Raw genomic sequence first — 18,114 nt, 5'->3', positions numbered from 1 at the left:
ACACAGAAGAATGCACAGTTAATGGACACAGAGAACAGACAGCAAACAAGCTGCAAAAGCGGGGGATAAATAAAAATAAAAGAATTTCAGATGACTTACACTACCTGGTTTCAATGTCTACTATCAGGCTAGAGTAATAAAGAGAGCAATTTATTAGCATAAGGATAAAGATAAAAATCAATGAAGCACAATAGAGAAAGTAGAAATAAAACCATACACATGCAGTCACTTAAATATGACAAAGATTTAAGGCAAAGGGAAAGAAAACATTTTGCACAAATGGTGCTAGAACAACTGGATTTCCACAGGAAAAAACAAAAAAAAACTTTAGCACTTAATTTACACCATGCACAAAAATCAACTTAAAATGGATAATAATCATAAACAAAAAAGCTAAGATTTTAAAACTTTTAAGAGATGATATTATAAGAGAAAATATTCACAACTGAGGCATAGGAAAAGTTTCCTTAAATGAGTAACAAAAGCAAAAACCATTAAAGAAAAAGCTGAAAAACTTCACTTCATTAAAATGTATAAACTTCTGCTTTTGAAAAAAAACATCATTAAGAAAATGAAAAGACAAGCCATAAATAAATAAAAAAAAAATACTTGCAACACATATGTCTTTACCAGGACTTCTACTATATAAAGAACTCCTGGGAGGCGAATTTGGCTCAATGGACAGAGCATCTGCCTACCACATGGGAGGTCCACGGTTCAAACCCAGGGCCCCCTGACCCATGTGATGAGCTGGCCCACGCACAGTGCTGATGGGCGCAAGGAATGCCGTGCCACGCAGGGGTGTCCCTCGTGCAGGGGAGCCCCACACACAAGGAATGCCCCCCATAAGGAAAGCCGCCCAGTGTGAAAAAAGTGCAGCCTGCCCTGGAGTGGCGCCACACACACAGAGAGCAGCTGTGGCTCAGTCAGTTGGGCTCCCGTCTACCATATGGGAGGCCCTGGGTTCACGTCCCAGGGCCTCCTTGTGAAGGCAGGCTCACCCACTCCTGCAGAGAGATGCAACAAGATGACGCAACAAAAAGACACAGATTCCCCATGCCACCAACAAGAATACAAGCGGACACAGAAGAACACACAGCAACTGAACACAGAGAGCAGCAGTAAACTGAGCGGGGAAGTGGGGGAAGGGGGAGTGAGGAAGGGGAGAGAAATAAATAAAAAATAAATCTTTAAAAAAAACTCCTATAACACAATAATTAAAAAATAACCCAATAAAATATTGGTAAAAAATTCAATAGACATTTCACAAAGACTTATATGAATGACCAATAAGAACATTAAAAATTCCTTAATATCCAAAGTCATCAGAGAAATAAAAATTAAAGCCAAATAGTACTCCACCCTCACTATAATGGTTACAATCAACAACCAAGTGTTGACAAGGATGCAGAGGAACTTGAATTCCCATGTATATTGCTGGTAGGAGTATAACAGTACAACCACTTTGGAAAACAACCAAACACAAAACAGTACATACTGTATGGTTCCATTTGTACGAAAGACAATACAAATTTACTCTACAGTGATGAAAAGCAGATCATGGTTGAGAGGGGCCAGGGTTGGGAGAAGGGGGCAAATTTTCTGTGAAGGAGCATACAGGAAATTTGGAGGTGATGGAAATGTTATCTCGAGAGCAAGGTTGGTTACATGGATGTATGGATTTTTCTAAAGCCATAAATGCAGAATGGGAGCATTTTATTTTGTATAATTATATCTCAATAAAGTTGGTTTAAAACAACACTTAGACTCAGGGCATAAGATTATGGATGAGTGCTTGCATTCTGCCCTCCCCAATACCCCATTACTCAAAGCTCTCGATCATACCGTATTAATAAAAAAGTACCTCAAGTGAACTATCAGCATATCAAGATTATTTTTAATGATAATAGAGTCAAAAGTTACTTTTTACTAATCACCTGCTATGCTCCAAACACTGTCCCAACACTTTACATATGTCATCTCTAATTCTTAATAACTCAGCAATTGGCATCCCTACTTTTAACTAAGATGCAAAGCCACAAAAGTATCTAGCCAGTGATGGAACTTATGGAATCGAATTTCAGTGCAAGTCAGTGTTTTCACTGCAATAGTCATCACTCACCACTTAGTGAGCAGTGTTGTAGCACTGAGAGTAAAGAAATATGCTTCTTGACAACAACTGTTTTAAATGGAATTAGGGAGCAATAACTATATCCAATAAAGAACACATTTTTTCCTCAAGTTCTTCCAATGAATAAGTCAGGTTTTTTCCCACAGGCCTATTGTTTAATGCCACTGTGTAAGTGTACATAATAAAAGGAATTTGTTTTTTATTTTTTATTTTTATTTTTAAAGAAGCTTTAGATTTCATAAATGTTGCATAAAAAATATAAGGGATTTCCATACGCCCCATCTTACCCACCTCTTCCTCCCATTAACAACATGCCTCATTAGTGTTACACATTTGTTACAATTGATGAACACATATTGAAGCATTTCCACTAATTGTGGACTTCTGCCCCTTCTATTTGAACCTATAATTAGCACTATACTTGATAAATATATGTCCCAGAGGCTTAAATCTTTGGTCTGTCCATGTTCCAGTTGAGCCCTGAATTTTGGCAGAGTTGTGACACCTACTCTCCAGTTCACTGGACTCCCCCAGGACAACTAACAAGGAGATGATGAACAACGTTCATCCCAAGGAACAGAGAGTGCCTGCCCCTGCAAGCAAGACAGCTCCACCCATCTGCCCCATGGGGTCTAAGCCGCCTCTCAATTAGAGGCTGAGTGGGCATCACCATCCCAAATCCTCAAGACCCGGGGAATGAACAATGGACTAAAAGGAAATGTTTTTAAAATAAATACCTTCACTATCCAGATCATCACTCTGACCAAACACACAATCTATAGAAGAATCAGGAATGAAGGTCCATTCATCAAACTTATCCAGGACATCTTCAGAAAAGTTCTCATCGCTGCCCGAGGCTGCTCCTTCTTCCACAGAACTTTTCGTCTGATATCTGAGCACCATTCTTGCTAGGGTAGATCCAATATCTAAAAACAAAGAGATACTCAGTGTATTTTAGAAATCAACAGTAATACAAGTATAAGCATATTAATTCTCATGCATCTAAAGAATATTTTATTCTTACTCCCAAAGCCACTTTACGATAGTGATATTGCTACATTAGCAGTGGTGAATTTAAAATTAAAAATTGTTTTTAAAACCATAAAATTTACAGAGCTTGGTATAGATGATGAAACTGATTCTTTTTGAAACTAACTTGACCCAAAAAAAAGGCCTGGATTTTAAAGTCAGATACACATGTGTTCAATTCATAGTAATACCACTGCAAGTTACATAAACTCCAAAGTGTCTGTGTCCTTCCCTGGACTGTAAGGCTGACAATAAGTATAGCATGGAGTTATGAAAAAGACTAAATGAAACGACCTATATAAATTGTTTAGCACAATGACTAGAATATATGATATGCTTAATAAATGATATAGTTATTATTATAACTAGTTAATTCTGATAATAGGGATATTTGATGGAATTTCAAAGCTAACATTCTTCTTGCTATTTCATTATATTTCATATTATAATTTATTATGAGAAATAAATTGATGGAGTCCTCACGTTTCCTGTCATAGCCTAGAAATAGCCTAGAAATATCTCTTCTAACATTATTTTCAGAGCTCACATCATAACATCTTTATATAACTCAGTCAAGCAGTGCCTGAAAAATGTTTTAAGGCAATGAATCTAAAATGTTCTTTACTCAGACCAGCTCAAATAAACCATGGCTATACCCTCTGTAGCAGTTTGACATTATTGATGAATTCCAAAAAGAAACACTGGATTATGTTTGTAAACTGATGTTTTCCTCTGGGCATATTAAATTATATTGGATTCAGGGGTTTATTTGATTAAGTAATCAGGTAAACCTCTTGTACCAGTAGGTCATTGGTGGGTGGGGACTCACAGATAAAAGAAATGGCAAAGGACAGAGTTAGAGGATTTTTGATGTTGGAGTTTTGATGCTGGAGTTTGATGCTGAAGCTGAAGCCCCAGGGAGAGAGACAGCCATTCACCTGATAGTCTACAGCTGACCTTGTGGAGAGAGGCAAAGCCTAGACAGCCTGATAGTCTACAGCTCACCTTGTGGAGATAACAGGAGCTGAGCCCAGAGGAACCCAGGAAGCATGAACCCTCACAGACGTAGACAGCCATCTTGCTCCAAATAGACTTTTTTGGTGGGGAAGTAACTTATGCTTTATGGCCTGGTATCTGTGAGCTCCTACCTCAAATAAATACCCTTTATAATAACCAACCAGTTTTTGGTATTTCGCATCAGCACCCTTTTGGCTGACTAACACACCCTCCAAACAATCAAGTGACATTATTATACTGTTTCAATTAGGCAATTTTTGTCAACAGTATAAAACTTCATACAGAGCAAAGTGAATGGAAAATATCCCTCTATTCTTCACCAATGGTCACATAATTCCCCAAGTGTCCATCAATGGAGAGTAAACAAAATGTGGCATATTCATGCAATGGAATATTATCCAGCCAAAAAAAGGAATGATGTTCTGATACATACTACAACATGAATGCTCACTGAAATAAGCCAGACACGAAAGGGCAAACATTATATGATTCCACTTCCATGAAATATCTAAAATGCGCAAACTCATAGAGACGAAAGTAGATTAGAGGTTACCAGGGACTAGAGAAAGAGGAAATAGAGAGTAATTGCTTAATAGCTGTAGTGTCTATTCACAGTGATGAAAATGCTTTGGTAACACATGGCGGGGATGGGAGCACACTGTGGATCCACTTAATGTCACCGACTTGCACATTTAAATTGTTAAAATGGGAAATTTTATGTTACAGATGTTACCACAATAAAATTAGAAAAAAGAAAAATCAGAGTTAGTTTGATGAACGATGACGTGTTAAGTGTGCTAAACAGCACACATTCACCATGTCACTTAGGTCATAAAGAAGACCACAATAAATGATCATTGTTGAAGGGCAAAAAAAAAAAAAAAAGGATGTACATTTTAAATATTCATTGATATTGCCAAATTTCACTCAAAAACGGGCAATATGAATTCACATGAACAATGTGGGCAGTGCCTATTTCCACGCAAACTTATCAACATAATTCTTTTGATTTTTGCCAATATTATAGATATTTAATGATCATCCATTATGGGAAGGGCGCTAGTAATAAAGGCTAAGGGTATCACAGTGGACCAGACTGACATTGATTTCCAGATGCTTATAATCTACCAGGAGATACTAAAGGGTAAAAATGCAACTATTATACAGTATGGTAAGTGCTAGGACATGGAAAAGTAAATAGGAGATATAGGGGCATGCAGGAGACCTTCCACCAAGACTTCATGAAGACAGGAATGTCTTCTGGTAAAAAGTGTTGATTTGACAATGCAGAGGCAGGAAAAACAGAGAGAGAGTCAGGTAAAGAGAAAGGGTTAAGACATTAGGAGGAAAGATTACGACTGGGGAAAGCCTGGAAGTAAGAGTACATGGAGGAAAGCGGCTGTGGCTCAAACAGCTGGGCTCCCATCTACCATGTGGGAGGTCCAGGGTTCAATTCCCAGGGTCTCCTGGAGAAAGCATGCTGGCCCACATGGCGAGCTGGCCCAAGTGGAGAACTGGCCCAAGCAGAGTGCTGGCCCACATGGCAAGCTGGCCAGAGTGGAGAGCTGGCACAGCAAGACAACGCAACCACCAGAGATGCAGCAGACAGGGGCGCTGAGGTGGCACATGAGATTGGGCACCTCTCTCCCACTCTAGAACATCCCAGGACCTGTCCCCAGTGCCACGTGGAGAGAAGACAAGCAGACACAGATGCACAGCAAATGGACACAGAAAGCAGGCAACAAGATGGGGGGTGAGGGGGTAAATAAAAATAAATTTTTTTAAAAATGTAAAAATAAAAATATAATAGAGTTCTTCAGGTAGAAGGAAAACTATTCCAAATGGAAGCACAAAAACAAAAACAAAAACAAAAAACAAAAAAAGAGTATATGAAGCAGTTAAGAAACTCTGGAAGTATGAAGACCTTGAGTTTGTAGAGGTACCAATAGGCTTGGATGGGTACTTTTCTCTAGCAGCACTCAGATATTTAGGTGAAGGTTAGACTGACCAGTACTGCAGTTTCCCAGGAAAGCATATCAAAACTAAGTTGAGTAAAGCAAGCATGTAATCAGTAAGGCTGTTCTTAAAGTGAAGAGCCACGGAGTATGATCGCTGTGGGAAAGGAAGGGGACATGGGAGGAGGAGAGAGGGAGCTAAAAAGCTTTAAAACACATTTAGTGCAAACAAATAAGAGAGAGCTAAGACAGAAACATTATCAGAGAATGAAGATATCATAAATACATGTAATATATATGAAATATGTATTAACTTGACAAAATAAAGAAAATATATCCTTAACTTGAAATACAAATTAGTGAGCTTGAAAATGCAAATTGTATGTGTTTTTCCATATGCATCTAAATGCATATATATGTAAGCATATAAATACTTAGAAAAAAGTCCAGAAAAAATACAATGAAATATCTATTGTATTTTTCTCCTTCCTTCCTAATTTTGATTTTCTTCCTTATATTTTTTTTCTGTATCTTCCTGTTTTAAAATGAGCATGCATTTTTATAAGAAATAAAAGAGAATTAAAAGTAATCCTCAGAAACTTCCACTGTGTTGCTCTATTTTTATAAAATATGTATTTGTTCTCACATAGATAACTTATTTATTTATCCCTTTCAGGTCATGACCAAAATAAAAAAGCAATTCAAACCTTTCAATATTTTTGGCTTGTTTCATCAAACCAAAATGAAAACTAACTAACAAGATGAGTGACTTAAAAATACTACTAAAAAGAATAGGCCTGTACAAAATCTTCCTGTGAATGCTTACTTGTTTGTTTTCTTAAATTAGATGGCTTATCCGGAAATAAGGGACCAAGCCAGGAAGGTTCGATTTTTCCTATACAAAATCCTCCAAGGCAAATGCTGTTATTGGCCAGGTCCAGGGCAAGCCTTCTCAAAAGCAAGCTGATGACTTGGCTGTCACCCTTCCCAACGCTGACAGCCAGCGCTTTCCGGACGTCTTGTTCACGGGCGCCACTATTCAGTAACAGTTCCACCAATTTGGGACTGCTCTCTTTCTCGCATACCTGGTAGAGAAAAAAAAGTGAGTCAATTAAGAATATCATTTCTTCCTTTTGGGGAGACTGATTAATTGAACTTGGAGTGAATTTCTCTACACTCTTAAAGTCAGGTAGAAACAAAGTAAGACAAAACATCCATGAAGATTAGCCCCACAAAAACCAGAATGGCCTACATAATAATCTGCCAAATGAGAGTCAATTATCAGGAAAGAGACAACATTTGGAAGAGGAAAAGCTTATGGATTTGGACTCAGAAGACCTGACATCAAATTCAGGCTCCTCCTGAATTTGTGCTCGCTCTCTCGGCTTCTGTTGTACATCGGAAGACAACTGGGAAAATATCTAGTACCTCACACAGTAAATTAAAAATCTTCATTTTTAACCCTGAATACATGTGAATATAAATATCATAAAATTCTCCAATGCCACATTTTTTAATGGTGACAATCATTACTCATCTCTGGTTTTCTTGAGCTCCCTGGGTCAAAAATCTGTATTTCAAAAAAAGACATAACTTATCTGTCAGTCTTCCATTTTCCTTCCTTTGAACTTTATTTATTTTTAGAGCATGTGCTCAGTTAGGTTAGCATTTTAGGTGCTACTAAAACTAAAGTGACTTTAGCAGTGAGTAAAAAAGACAAAGCAAGTCATAGCATAGCACACAGGAACAGCATTTTGAGAGAGAGAATAGTGATGTCTTTTTAAATAAATGACCAAAATAGTAGATAAAATAAATTTTTAGCACAGGGACTGTGCTAAATTCTATATACACATGATTTCTAATCCTTATAAAAACCCTATGCCATAGAAATTACCACCTCTGTTTCATAGACAGAGAAATCTTTGGAGCAAAAATGTGATTTATCTAAATTTTTAGAGCTAGTAAGCAACAGCGATTGAAAGCCAAATCTATTTTGCTCCAAAGCCTGTGGGCCTTTCATTACCCAAAATTAAGAATTAAAAAAGGAGAAAGAAAGAAGACCCTATTTAAGGTCTGGTACCCAAAGGTCAGAGGAGAAGATTGTGGGAAATTCCTGAAATCTCCAGAATTAACATGAGTCCAAGGGATTTGAGGGGACAGTTCTGCAGCTGATGTCACCAACTTAATGACCCACCGGTCTCGAGGACCACCCACCATCAACCCATTCTCTCCAGAGCCACTAAAGTACCTTTCGACTACAGGTATGATCAGTTCATTGTCTTACTTAAAAATCTAAAACCATACTGTTCCAGGACACTCCCCAAACACTCATGCAATTTTTCAAATCTTATTGCCTTCATTCACTCTCTTTCTATTGCCCCAAGTGCCTTCCTTCACTCTTCACCCAGCAAAAAAAAACGTTTCTTGAGCATTACAGAGACACCTAGGTACTGTGGTCATGGTGGACAGCTCCAGAGTTCAGTGCCTTGCCAGGGGGCCCTATTTTGGAGTTTGTGCTCCCAAGTGTGACACAGCTGGGCTCAGATGTGACTTCTCTACACACGCCTCTTCTGTCCCTTTTATTGAACCTATAGTCGGTCCTGGAAGTGGTAGGTGTATGTCCAAGAGACAGGAATCTCTGGGCTGCCCATGTGCCAGCTGGGCCCTGAGCGTCAGCAGAGTTGCAATATCTACTCTCCAGTTCATTGAACTCACCCAGGACAACTAACAAGAAGGTGAGGATGGACAACCACCACACCAAGGAATGAAGAAAGTCTACAACTGCAAACAGGAGAGTCCCATCCATCAGCCATGTGGGATAGAAGCCCTCTCAATCAGAGGTGGAGTGGGCATCACCACCCCAGAATCCTCAGGATTAAGGAATAAAAATATGGACCAGAGTGGACTTACCAGTATTCTACTATAGACTTATGATGATTCTAACAAAGGAAGAAACCATATCACTGATGTGGAGACAGTGGCAGCTGGAGGTGAAGGCAGGGAGAGGGAAAACGGTGTATTATGGGGGCACTTAAGGGACTTTGGAGTTGTCCGGAATGATATTGCAGGGACAGATACAGGACATTACATATCCTGCCATAACCCACTGAATGGAGCAGGAGAGAGTGTAAACTACAATGTAAACTACAATCCATGCTCAGTGGCAGTGCTCCAAATGTGTTCATCAATTGTAATGAATGTACCACACTAATGAAAAGAAGTTGTTAATGTGGGAAAAGTGGGAGGTGTGCAGAGTGGGGCTTATGGGAATCCCTTATATTTTTTTAGTGTAACATTTCATATAATTTATGTATCTTTTAAAAATAAATTAAAAATATATTTTTTAAAAAGACATTCATTCTTGCAGGAACCTCCAGGTGAGTCTGTCCCACGAGCCTCTCAGGTGCACACACCCTCCTCTTCCAGGTCCCCGTCTGTTTGTTGAACACAGCACCTAGCACACTACACCACACGGGTTCCCTGCTGCCCACCCCAGAACACAAACTCACGGATGATATCACAATCCAATTTTTATGTGGCAGTTTGAGATTATATTTGTGAATCCCAAAAAAGAGAAGGATTATGTTTGTAAACTGGTCTGCTCCTCTGGGAGTGATACCCTTGACTGTATAAAATTAAAAGGTTTTAAGTTTACTTGATCAAATCAACTTAGGGAAGGAGGGAGGGAATGAGGGACCAAAAACCCAATCACAAAGGGTTTTTCCTGAACCCAACAAACCTTCATCTCTCTAAGTTATGGCACTTACTGCCTACCTTTTACTGAGGTTATTTATATTTATCTGCCCCGTACACACACACACACACACACACACACTAAGAAAGAAACCATTTTCAAACAAGAAATCCCTTTTACATTCTCTACTTTTATCTAGCCCTGCACTTTGCACATTAAATCCTGAGTGTACTTTTGTAGAATAAGTTTTCCTTTAGGAATTCAAACTATCCAAGCTGACTTCAGGTTTATGGTGCCATGAAGAGAGAGTTTCAGAAAAAACATACTGGCGGCGGACTTGGCCCAGTGGTTAGGGCGTCCATCTACCACATGGGAGGTCCACAGTTCAAACCCCGGGCCTCCTTGACCCGTGTGGAGCTGGCCCATGCGCAGTGCTGATGTGCACAAGGAGTGCCGTGCCACAAAGGGGTGTCCCCCGCGTAGGGGAGCCCCATGTGCAAGGAGTGTGCCCGAAAGGAGAGCCGCCCAGCGCGAAAGAAAGTGCAGCCTGCCCAGGAATGGTGCCACACACACGGAGAGCTGACACAGCAAGATGACGCAACAAAAAGAAACACAGATTCCCGTGCAGCTGACAACAACAGAAGCAGACAGAGAAGAAGATGTAGCAAGTAGACAACCGGGGTGGGGGTGGGGGGGGTGGAGGGAAGAGAAATAAATAAATAAACCTCTAAAAAAGAAAAGAAAAAACATACTGAGAATCTCAATAAAAAGATAAAAAACAATTTAACTCTCATTTACATAGTGCTTACTTTCAGAATATTCACAGATTTTTCCAAAAGTAATTTCAACCTTAACAGTAAGAAACAATACCACTCAGAAATATAGTTTTGTATTTACACAGTAATGAAGAAAATTTCAAATACAACCAAACATTTTCAAAAGTATTATTTAGGGTCCTCTGCATTTTTTCCTTCCATCTTATAATTTATGTTAATGCAGTCTGCAAGTAAAAGAAAATTTTTCAACCTAGCATTAGGGAGCAAACAAACGATCCCACCTCACTCCCCGCCTCCCCTGCCATCACCACTAGGAATCTGCTGTGTAACCAAGAGATGGGCAGCAGGAAGTAGCTCTTCCGCCGTTTACCAGGAAGGTATGTAACTTCTCTGTGCCTCAATTCCTCACCTTCAGAGTGGAGGTAATACTAGGATCTGCTTCTTAGGCTACGAGGATTAAAACGTCCAAGCCACCCCTAGGTGGTAGTGAGAATCTGGGTGCTTGCCGTGCCTTTCAGCCAGACTTCATCACACTTCCTCTTGCCATCGTGACTGCAGGAATCCTACCTTCACGTCTCTATCCTGCATTTCCATGCCCAGCACTAAACTTCCACGTTCTTCTCTCCCAATCACATACAGGGCATCACTAAACTCCCTTCAGAAGGCCTAATGCAATTAATTCCATCCTTACTCTGAAGAGCTCTTAATTATGCAATGTGAATGGTCTTATTTTATGTTGCTATGGTACAAAATAAGGTACATTCAATCAAGCCATCCACACACAGTTAAGCAATATCAACTGTTTGCTAGATACAAATAATAGCCAAGAACCAGGATAGATTTTTTAATGTTTTATATATATACCCATGGATATAAAGACACGCTTTTGTTTTGAGAGAAGAATATATAAACAGGGTTTTGTATAGAAAGATTGGAATGAATTGAGAGAAAGGTAGAGAGCCCGTTCTTGGGAAATGTAATGCGATTACATTCAGGTGCTTTTAGATACATGGTCCCTAATGAGAAATTTGGGGGGACATGTTCTTTTTAGTTCTTTGGCATCACTAAGGAACATTAATGCAATTATCTGCACACAATAAAAGATGTACAATAAAAACATTAAGTTATTGGGGGGAATTATTTAATTGCCTTTAACAACAGAGATGTAATTTTTTTCTTAAGTGACTTCTTTAAAAGAAGGTTGACAACGATTTAAATAATTTGATTAATTTTGTTTTCAGGTGTAACAGAATGGTGCATGATGATAAGTTACAAGTTCAATCTCTTTTTATACTAATTGCTATTTTGTACTAATAATTATGCAGTTAAAAAACTGATTTGAATCAATCTTCAGGCAAATGAGAACTTAAATGAATTAAGGCTTAAAAGGTAAATTACAGGGAAATAGAACTCTGCTTATTTTTTAATAAAGTATATTAAATTACTTCATAATTGCTTGGTTAAAAAATATTTAATCATTAAGAAATACATATGATACTATCTGAATGCTATTATATATATGCTCTAAAATATAGACCACAATGAAAAGCCTGAAATACAAGTAATGCAGTTTAGCAAATCTTTATTACATACATCCTGAATGTAAAATAACGTTAGATACTTTGAATGGTACAAAGATGAACATGGTTCATTTCTATTTTCATACAACTCACAAAATGTCAAATAGATGCACATAAATTATTGTGCACTTACAGAAGTAAATCTTAGTTTTGTCGGGGAGTTTGGGAGCTTGGAAAGGGTTTGATGGAGGAAAGAGAATTAAGATTCAGTTGTGAAGGCAGTGTAGGACTTCAATCAGACAGACAGGTGCTTGGCTGTGCAGGGGGAATGGAGAGAAGGAAAGCAGGACCAGAGAGAGTCATACGACCCCAGGAGGACCCAGAGCCAGTAAAGGGGTGTATGTGAAAGCTGCCCTAGATCTGTGCGGTGCACAGCTTACACAGGACATGCAGGGCCCTGAAAAGAAAACTTCTGGGCAGATGCGCTGAAGAGAGAGAAGATAGGGAAAAATTATCAAAGCAAAACAAAACCATGGCATTTTCTGCATGATCTTTCTGTAAAACTATAACTTCTCTAATAAAAAAAATGTGTCGTGTGTGGTGTGGCTGGAGAAGTAGTTGTACGGGGATGAGAGTAGGGGACATGTTTAAAAAGCTATCAACCTAACAAGGTAAGTAGACAGGTAAGAATGGAGGACTAAACTGGTCACAACCTAACGGACCCTATTACCATAGAAACTGTTAAAAGTCCTACCACAGATCATGTTGTGCAATAAAATGGTAAATTCTGCAATGAAGAATAATATGAGGTAAGAGCTATAGAATTTTTAGGGTTAAATGATAAAGAGAAGACGAAAGCGATGCCTTGAATATTTACCTGACAAATTAAAGAAGTGGACTCCTTCGTTTGATTAACATCAGCTCCCAACAGAAGTAAGCACTCAACCATGACGCTGTTATTCTGATCACAGGCTCGCTCTAGCATCACACTTTTTAATTCATCGTCCATAACTAATCTTGCAAAGCACTTGCAACAAAGGTTTAGAAACTTTGAAAAAGAATGGAAATGAAGATTAGAGTGAAATATTATAACATTTAGCAAACAGGTGAAAAACAATGTACCTGTTGATCTTTTTGCTCCATGATACTGGAAGACATCTGGTAGAATATTACTGAATCAAATGAGTGATGCAATAACAGCTTGGAAAAAGGAACTGACAATTCAAGCATCGCCGAGATTGTCTGAAATCCCTGAAAATATGACCCAAAAAATGATGTACGCAATTGTGAGGAAAAAATGAATGAATAAATATAAAACAGAGAGTGCGTATATGACACTTAACACCTGAGATGATCACTTAACTAAGGACATTTACTGGGTTTGTTCTTTAAAACTGTAAACCTTCAAACCATCCATATAAATAGTCTTTGCTTTTTCATTAGTAAGAAATATAGCAGACACACAGAGAGTACAAGACTACTTAACAGGGAAACGGACTTTGGCCCAGTGGTTAGGGCGTCCGTCTACCACATGGGAGGTCCGCGGTTCAAACCCCGGGCTTCCTTGACCCTTGTGCAGCTGGCCCAGGCTAATGCGCGCAAGGAGTGCCGTGCCACGCAAGGGTGTCCCCCGCGTGGGGGAGCCCCACGCGCAAGGAGTGCGCCCGTGAGGAGAGCCGCCCAGCGTGAAAAGAAAGAGCAGCCTGCCCAGGAATGGCACCGCCCACACTTCCCGAGCCGCTGACGACAACAGAAGCGGACAAAGAAACAAGACGCAGCAAATAGACACCAAGAACAGACAACCGGGGGAGGGGGGGAATTAAATAAAATAAATAAATCTTTAAAAAAAAAAAAAAAAAAAAAAAAGACTACTTAACAAACCATCCTCAAGCAAAAGCAGGGGAAAAAATAACCTTCTGAAATTTACCTTTTAAAAGTCCCTGTCTGCAACCATACCCACAGGATGAATGCTGGTTATAACCAGGACTTCAGCAGCAGAGGCAGCAGAGCGACGGCTCCAAACAGGCCATCAGAGTGAATTTTCTATTTTAAGATTGTGGGTTAGGTTCTCTAGATAAGCCTGCATTTCCCCAAAATTTTCCTGCTTTCTTCTGAAATTTTAACCTCAAAGAGACAAGTGTGACAGCCTAGCTTTCATTCTTTTCATGGTATTTGGGAGAAGTTCTGAAGGAACTCTGAGGTTTACATGCTCACAGCAATTTATAGAGAACTGATCAATCAACAGCATTACTTTTTAGAACCGCTTTTTACGCATTTCTGCGTTATCTGGGCTCTACATCCATGTGAAATTTTAAGATAAGATTGGACTTTTCACTTTAATATTATTATTCAGCTTAGCTTGGTAAAACTTATCAGAAGTTCTCTTAACCTTTTCATTTTTATTGTCTCTTTCAAAGTATGTTAATGGAATAATCTAAATATTAAAATTATTGTTTTGGGGCTTTTAAGATGCTGAGTTTCTACACATACTAACATTTAAAAAATACTCACAATTTAGGCAGGTCTGGGGACATGGGATCCACCCAACTCTAGAGCAGATGTCCCTGCAGACTCAGATGAATTTCACAGCAAAGCAGGTAAAGCAAACGTGCAGACTGCACATGATGCAATTTTCAAAAAATTAAACACTGATCGGGCCAAGTGAACTATCTCAGCAGATAAAAGTCAGCCTACTGGCAAACTGGTTACAACCTCTACCATAGACACCCAAAAATTTATGCCTAAATTAATTAATCTGCAACTACTGAGAGCTGCCTACCTATAAAAAGTCCTTTCCTTTCCCTAGGATTACCTTTAATCAGTTCTGCTTTGGCTTTAACAGGCCAAGGCTGAGGCATATTATAAAAAAGCAGGTTTATAAAACCTATCGTGGCTTTTAAAAGAATGTTGTGTGTTCAGCACTTTATAACTTTAAAAAAATCTTGATAAACATTATCTCATTTACTAACAACTGTCTATATGCAGAGGCATTGGGCAAGATATTTTTATTGCTGGTCCAAGTTGCCATTCATGAAAATATTTGCTAAGTGTGGTTTATGAAAGATGCAAACTCCACTACTGAAAACCACAACCAAGGCAGAAAATCAAGGAAACAATTTGCTTTGCCAACCTTAAAACAAAGCAAAAAACACCTGAGAGAATTTATTTCTCAATTTTCCCTGAATGGATTCTGAGCCAATATCCTTATAAAAACAGCTATGGTATAGCACATCTTAAATTTTGCTAGATGAAAAATGGTTTTAAAAAAATAGTTTTACTTCAAGAAAAAAAAAAAAAAAGAGGTAAAATTAGTAAGGGTAAGCAACCCAAGATAAAACACGCAGAGAATGACAAACACTCAGGAATAATTAAAGCTTTTATTTCTCTAAAATATAAGCAAATAAAGCTCAGTGAGCTGGAATTGCTTTAGCACATTCTCTGCTCTTTTATGGAAAAGACAAAAAGCAAGGAAGCATGCTGATTTTAGGAATTTAATAATGAAACTCAGGATCTTTAGAGAGCCAATCCAATCCCCTTCACCTTCTATAATTAAAATACTACAAAATGATAAATGGTTTTCAATTAACTAGAACAATCCCATTAATGCAAAATTGGAATTGCACAAACTGCTCTGAAAGGGAAATCTGCACAAGTTCTCAAATTTCCTTCAAAATAATGTACATACATTCATCTGTAAATCAGCAACATCCTTAAATCGTTGCAAACTGGAAACCAGAATTTTTGCCAGTAGATGCCCAGTTCCTATGCAAAAATTCTTCTTTGTAATCAAGCATCCTATAAGACTTAAACCAAGACGTTGAATTTCTAGAATAATAAGAGAAAAAAGAAAACAAAAACAATTGGAAATAATTCTTTCAAATCTCAGACTGAAAATAAATTTCAAGACAACTAATGGCCTAAATAGTTTATAAATTTTGAGTTCAAAATCTACCAACCTTGGTCATCTGGATACATCTGCAGTGTGTGAAGTACAGAATCAACAGCACCTTCCAGTGATAACATCTCTAATGCATCAGGAGAATGTACTATAGAAGAAATTACTTTTAATCCACATTTCTGAATCCCAGGATTTCCAATGAACTAAAATTAAAAGGAAATTAAGATTTATTATTGAAAATAAGATCTTAATACTTATCTTAGTTATTATTAACTGATAAAATATAAACTGGAAAGTCAAAATTCAAATTAATATTCTTAATTTTCCCTTCTGTGTTATTTTTAATTATTATGAAGGATAAGAGCCAATATTTTAATATTTATTAAATACCTGTTCTGTGCAAGGCAGGCACTGTAATAAATACTTTAAGTACATTATATTTTCACAATGATATCTCATTATGGTTTTAATTTACATTTCCCTGATGACTAATGTTGAGCATCTTTTCATGTGCTTTTTGGTCTATGTATATCCTTCTTGGAGAGAAAATCTTTTGCCCATTTATTAATTGGGTTGTTTGTCTTTTTGTTGTTAAAGTTGAAGGATTTCTTTAAATATTCTGGATACTAAAACTTCATTGAGTATATGGTTTCTAAATATTTTCTCTCATTGTGTAGGTTGCCATTTTATTTTCATGATTAAGTCCTTGAGGATCAAAAGTTTTTAATTTTGATGAGATCCCATTTATCTATTTTTTCTTTTGTTGCTTATGCTTTGGGTATAAATTCTAAGAAATCATTACCCAAAAAAAGATCCTGAAGATGCTTCCCTACTTTCTTCTATAATTTTGATAGTTCTCACTTATATTTAGGTATTTGCTCTATTTTGAGTTGAGGGGTCCTCCTTCTTCCTTTGACAATTGGAGACCCATTTTCTCCAGCACCATTTTTTGATGAGTCTGTTCTTTCCAATTGAGTGGTCTTTGTCCCCTTTTGAAAAATTAGTTGGCCGTAAATGTGAGGGCTGAATTCTGGGCTCTCAATTCTATTTCATTCATCTATATGTCTATTCGGTGCCAGTGCCATAGTGCTGTGATTACTGTGGCTCTGTAATAAGTATTAAGATCAGGAAATGTGAGTCCTCCAATTTCATTGTTCTTCTGGTTTTAGCTATTTGGGGTCCCTTACCCTTCCATACAAATTTGATGACTGACTTCCATTTCTGCCAAGAAATTTGTTAGAATTTTGACAGGGTTGCATTGAAACTATAAATTGCTTTGGATGGTATTGACATCTTAATGATATTTAGTCTTCCAACCGTGGACATGGGATGTTATTCCATTTACTTAGGTCTTCTTTGATTTCTTTAAGTGTGTTGACGTTTTCTGTGTACATCTTTAGTTAGATTTATTCCTAGATATTTTATTCTTCTCAGTGATGCTGTAAATGGAATTCTTTTCTTCATTTCTTCTTCCAATTATTCATTGTTTTCTTGTGGAATTTTGAGGATTTTCTGTATATAGGGTCATCATCTGCACATAGGGAAAGCTTAACTTACTTCTTCCTTTCCGACTTGGATGCCTTTGATTTATTTTTCTTTCCCCTGGCAAGAACTTCTAAGACAATGTTGAACAACAGTGGTGGCAGTGGGCATCGTTATCTTGTTCCTGAACTTAGAGGGAAAGCTTTCAGTCTTTCACCACTAAGTAAGAGGTTAGCTGTAGGCTTTTCATATATGCCCTTTATGACGTTGAGGAAGTTTCTTTCTATTCCTAGTGTTATAAATATTTTTATCAAGAAAGTGTATTGTATTTTGTCAATTGCCTTTTCTGCATCAATTAAGATGATCAAGTGTCTTTTCTTTTCTTCATTCAGAAAATGTGTATTATATTAATTGATTTTCTTATGCTGAACCAACCTTGCATACTAGGGATAAATCCCATTTAATCATGGTGTAGAATTCTTTTAATACGCTGTTGAATTCAGTTTGCTAGCATTTTGCTGAGGATTTTTGCATCTATATTCATAAGAGATATTTCTCTATCTTTTTCTTTTTCTTATAGTATCTTTATCCGTACTTTGGTATGAGGCTGAT

At 37.8% G+C, this 18,114-nt stretch overlaps 1 protein-coding gene across 1 annotated transcript in view; it reads right to left on the bottom strand.

Moving 5' to 3' along the window:
- The window catches only part of LRRK2 (leucine rich repeat kinase 2), a 174,027-nt gene that overhangs the window by 92,667 nt on the left and 63,246 nt on the right, over positions 1-18,114 (bottom strand). Inside the window, exons 15-20 of the mRNA XM_071218762.1 lie at positions 16,079-16,223; positions 15,808-15,947; positions 13,245-13,373; positions 13,000-13,170; positions 6,959-7,217; positions 2,869-3,057 (exon numbers count right to left, since the gene is read on the bottom strand). Coding sequence (XP_071074863.1) covers positions 2,869-3,057; positions 6,959-7,217; positions 13,000-13,170; positions 13,245-13,373; positions 15,808-15,947; positions 16,079-16,223 — 1,033 coding nt within the window. The remainder of the gene's footprint in view (positions 1-2,868; positions 3,058-6,958; positions 7,218-12,999; positions 13,171-13,244; positions 13,374-15,807; positions 15,948-16,078; positions 16,224-18,114) is intronic.

This window comes from Dasypus novemcinctus, chromosome 12 (assembly GCF_030445035.2).
Source record: "Dasypus novemcinctus isolate mDasNov1 chromosome 12, mDasNov1.1.hap2, whole genome shotgun sequence".
NCBI lineage: Eukaryota > Metazoa > Chordata > Mammalia > Cingulata > Dasypodidae > Dasypus > Dasypus novemcinctus.
The sequence above is the reverse complement of the archived record's forward strand: the minus strand, read 5'-3'. Positions and strand labels throughout refer to the sequence as shown.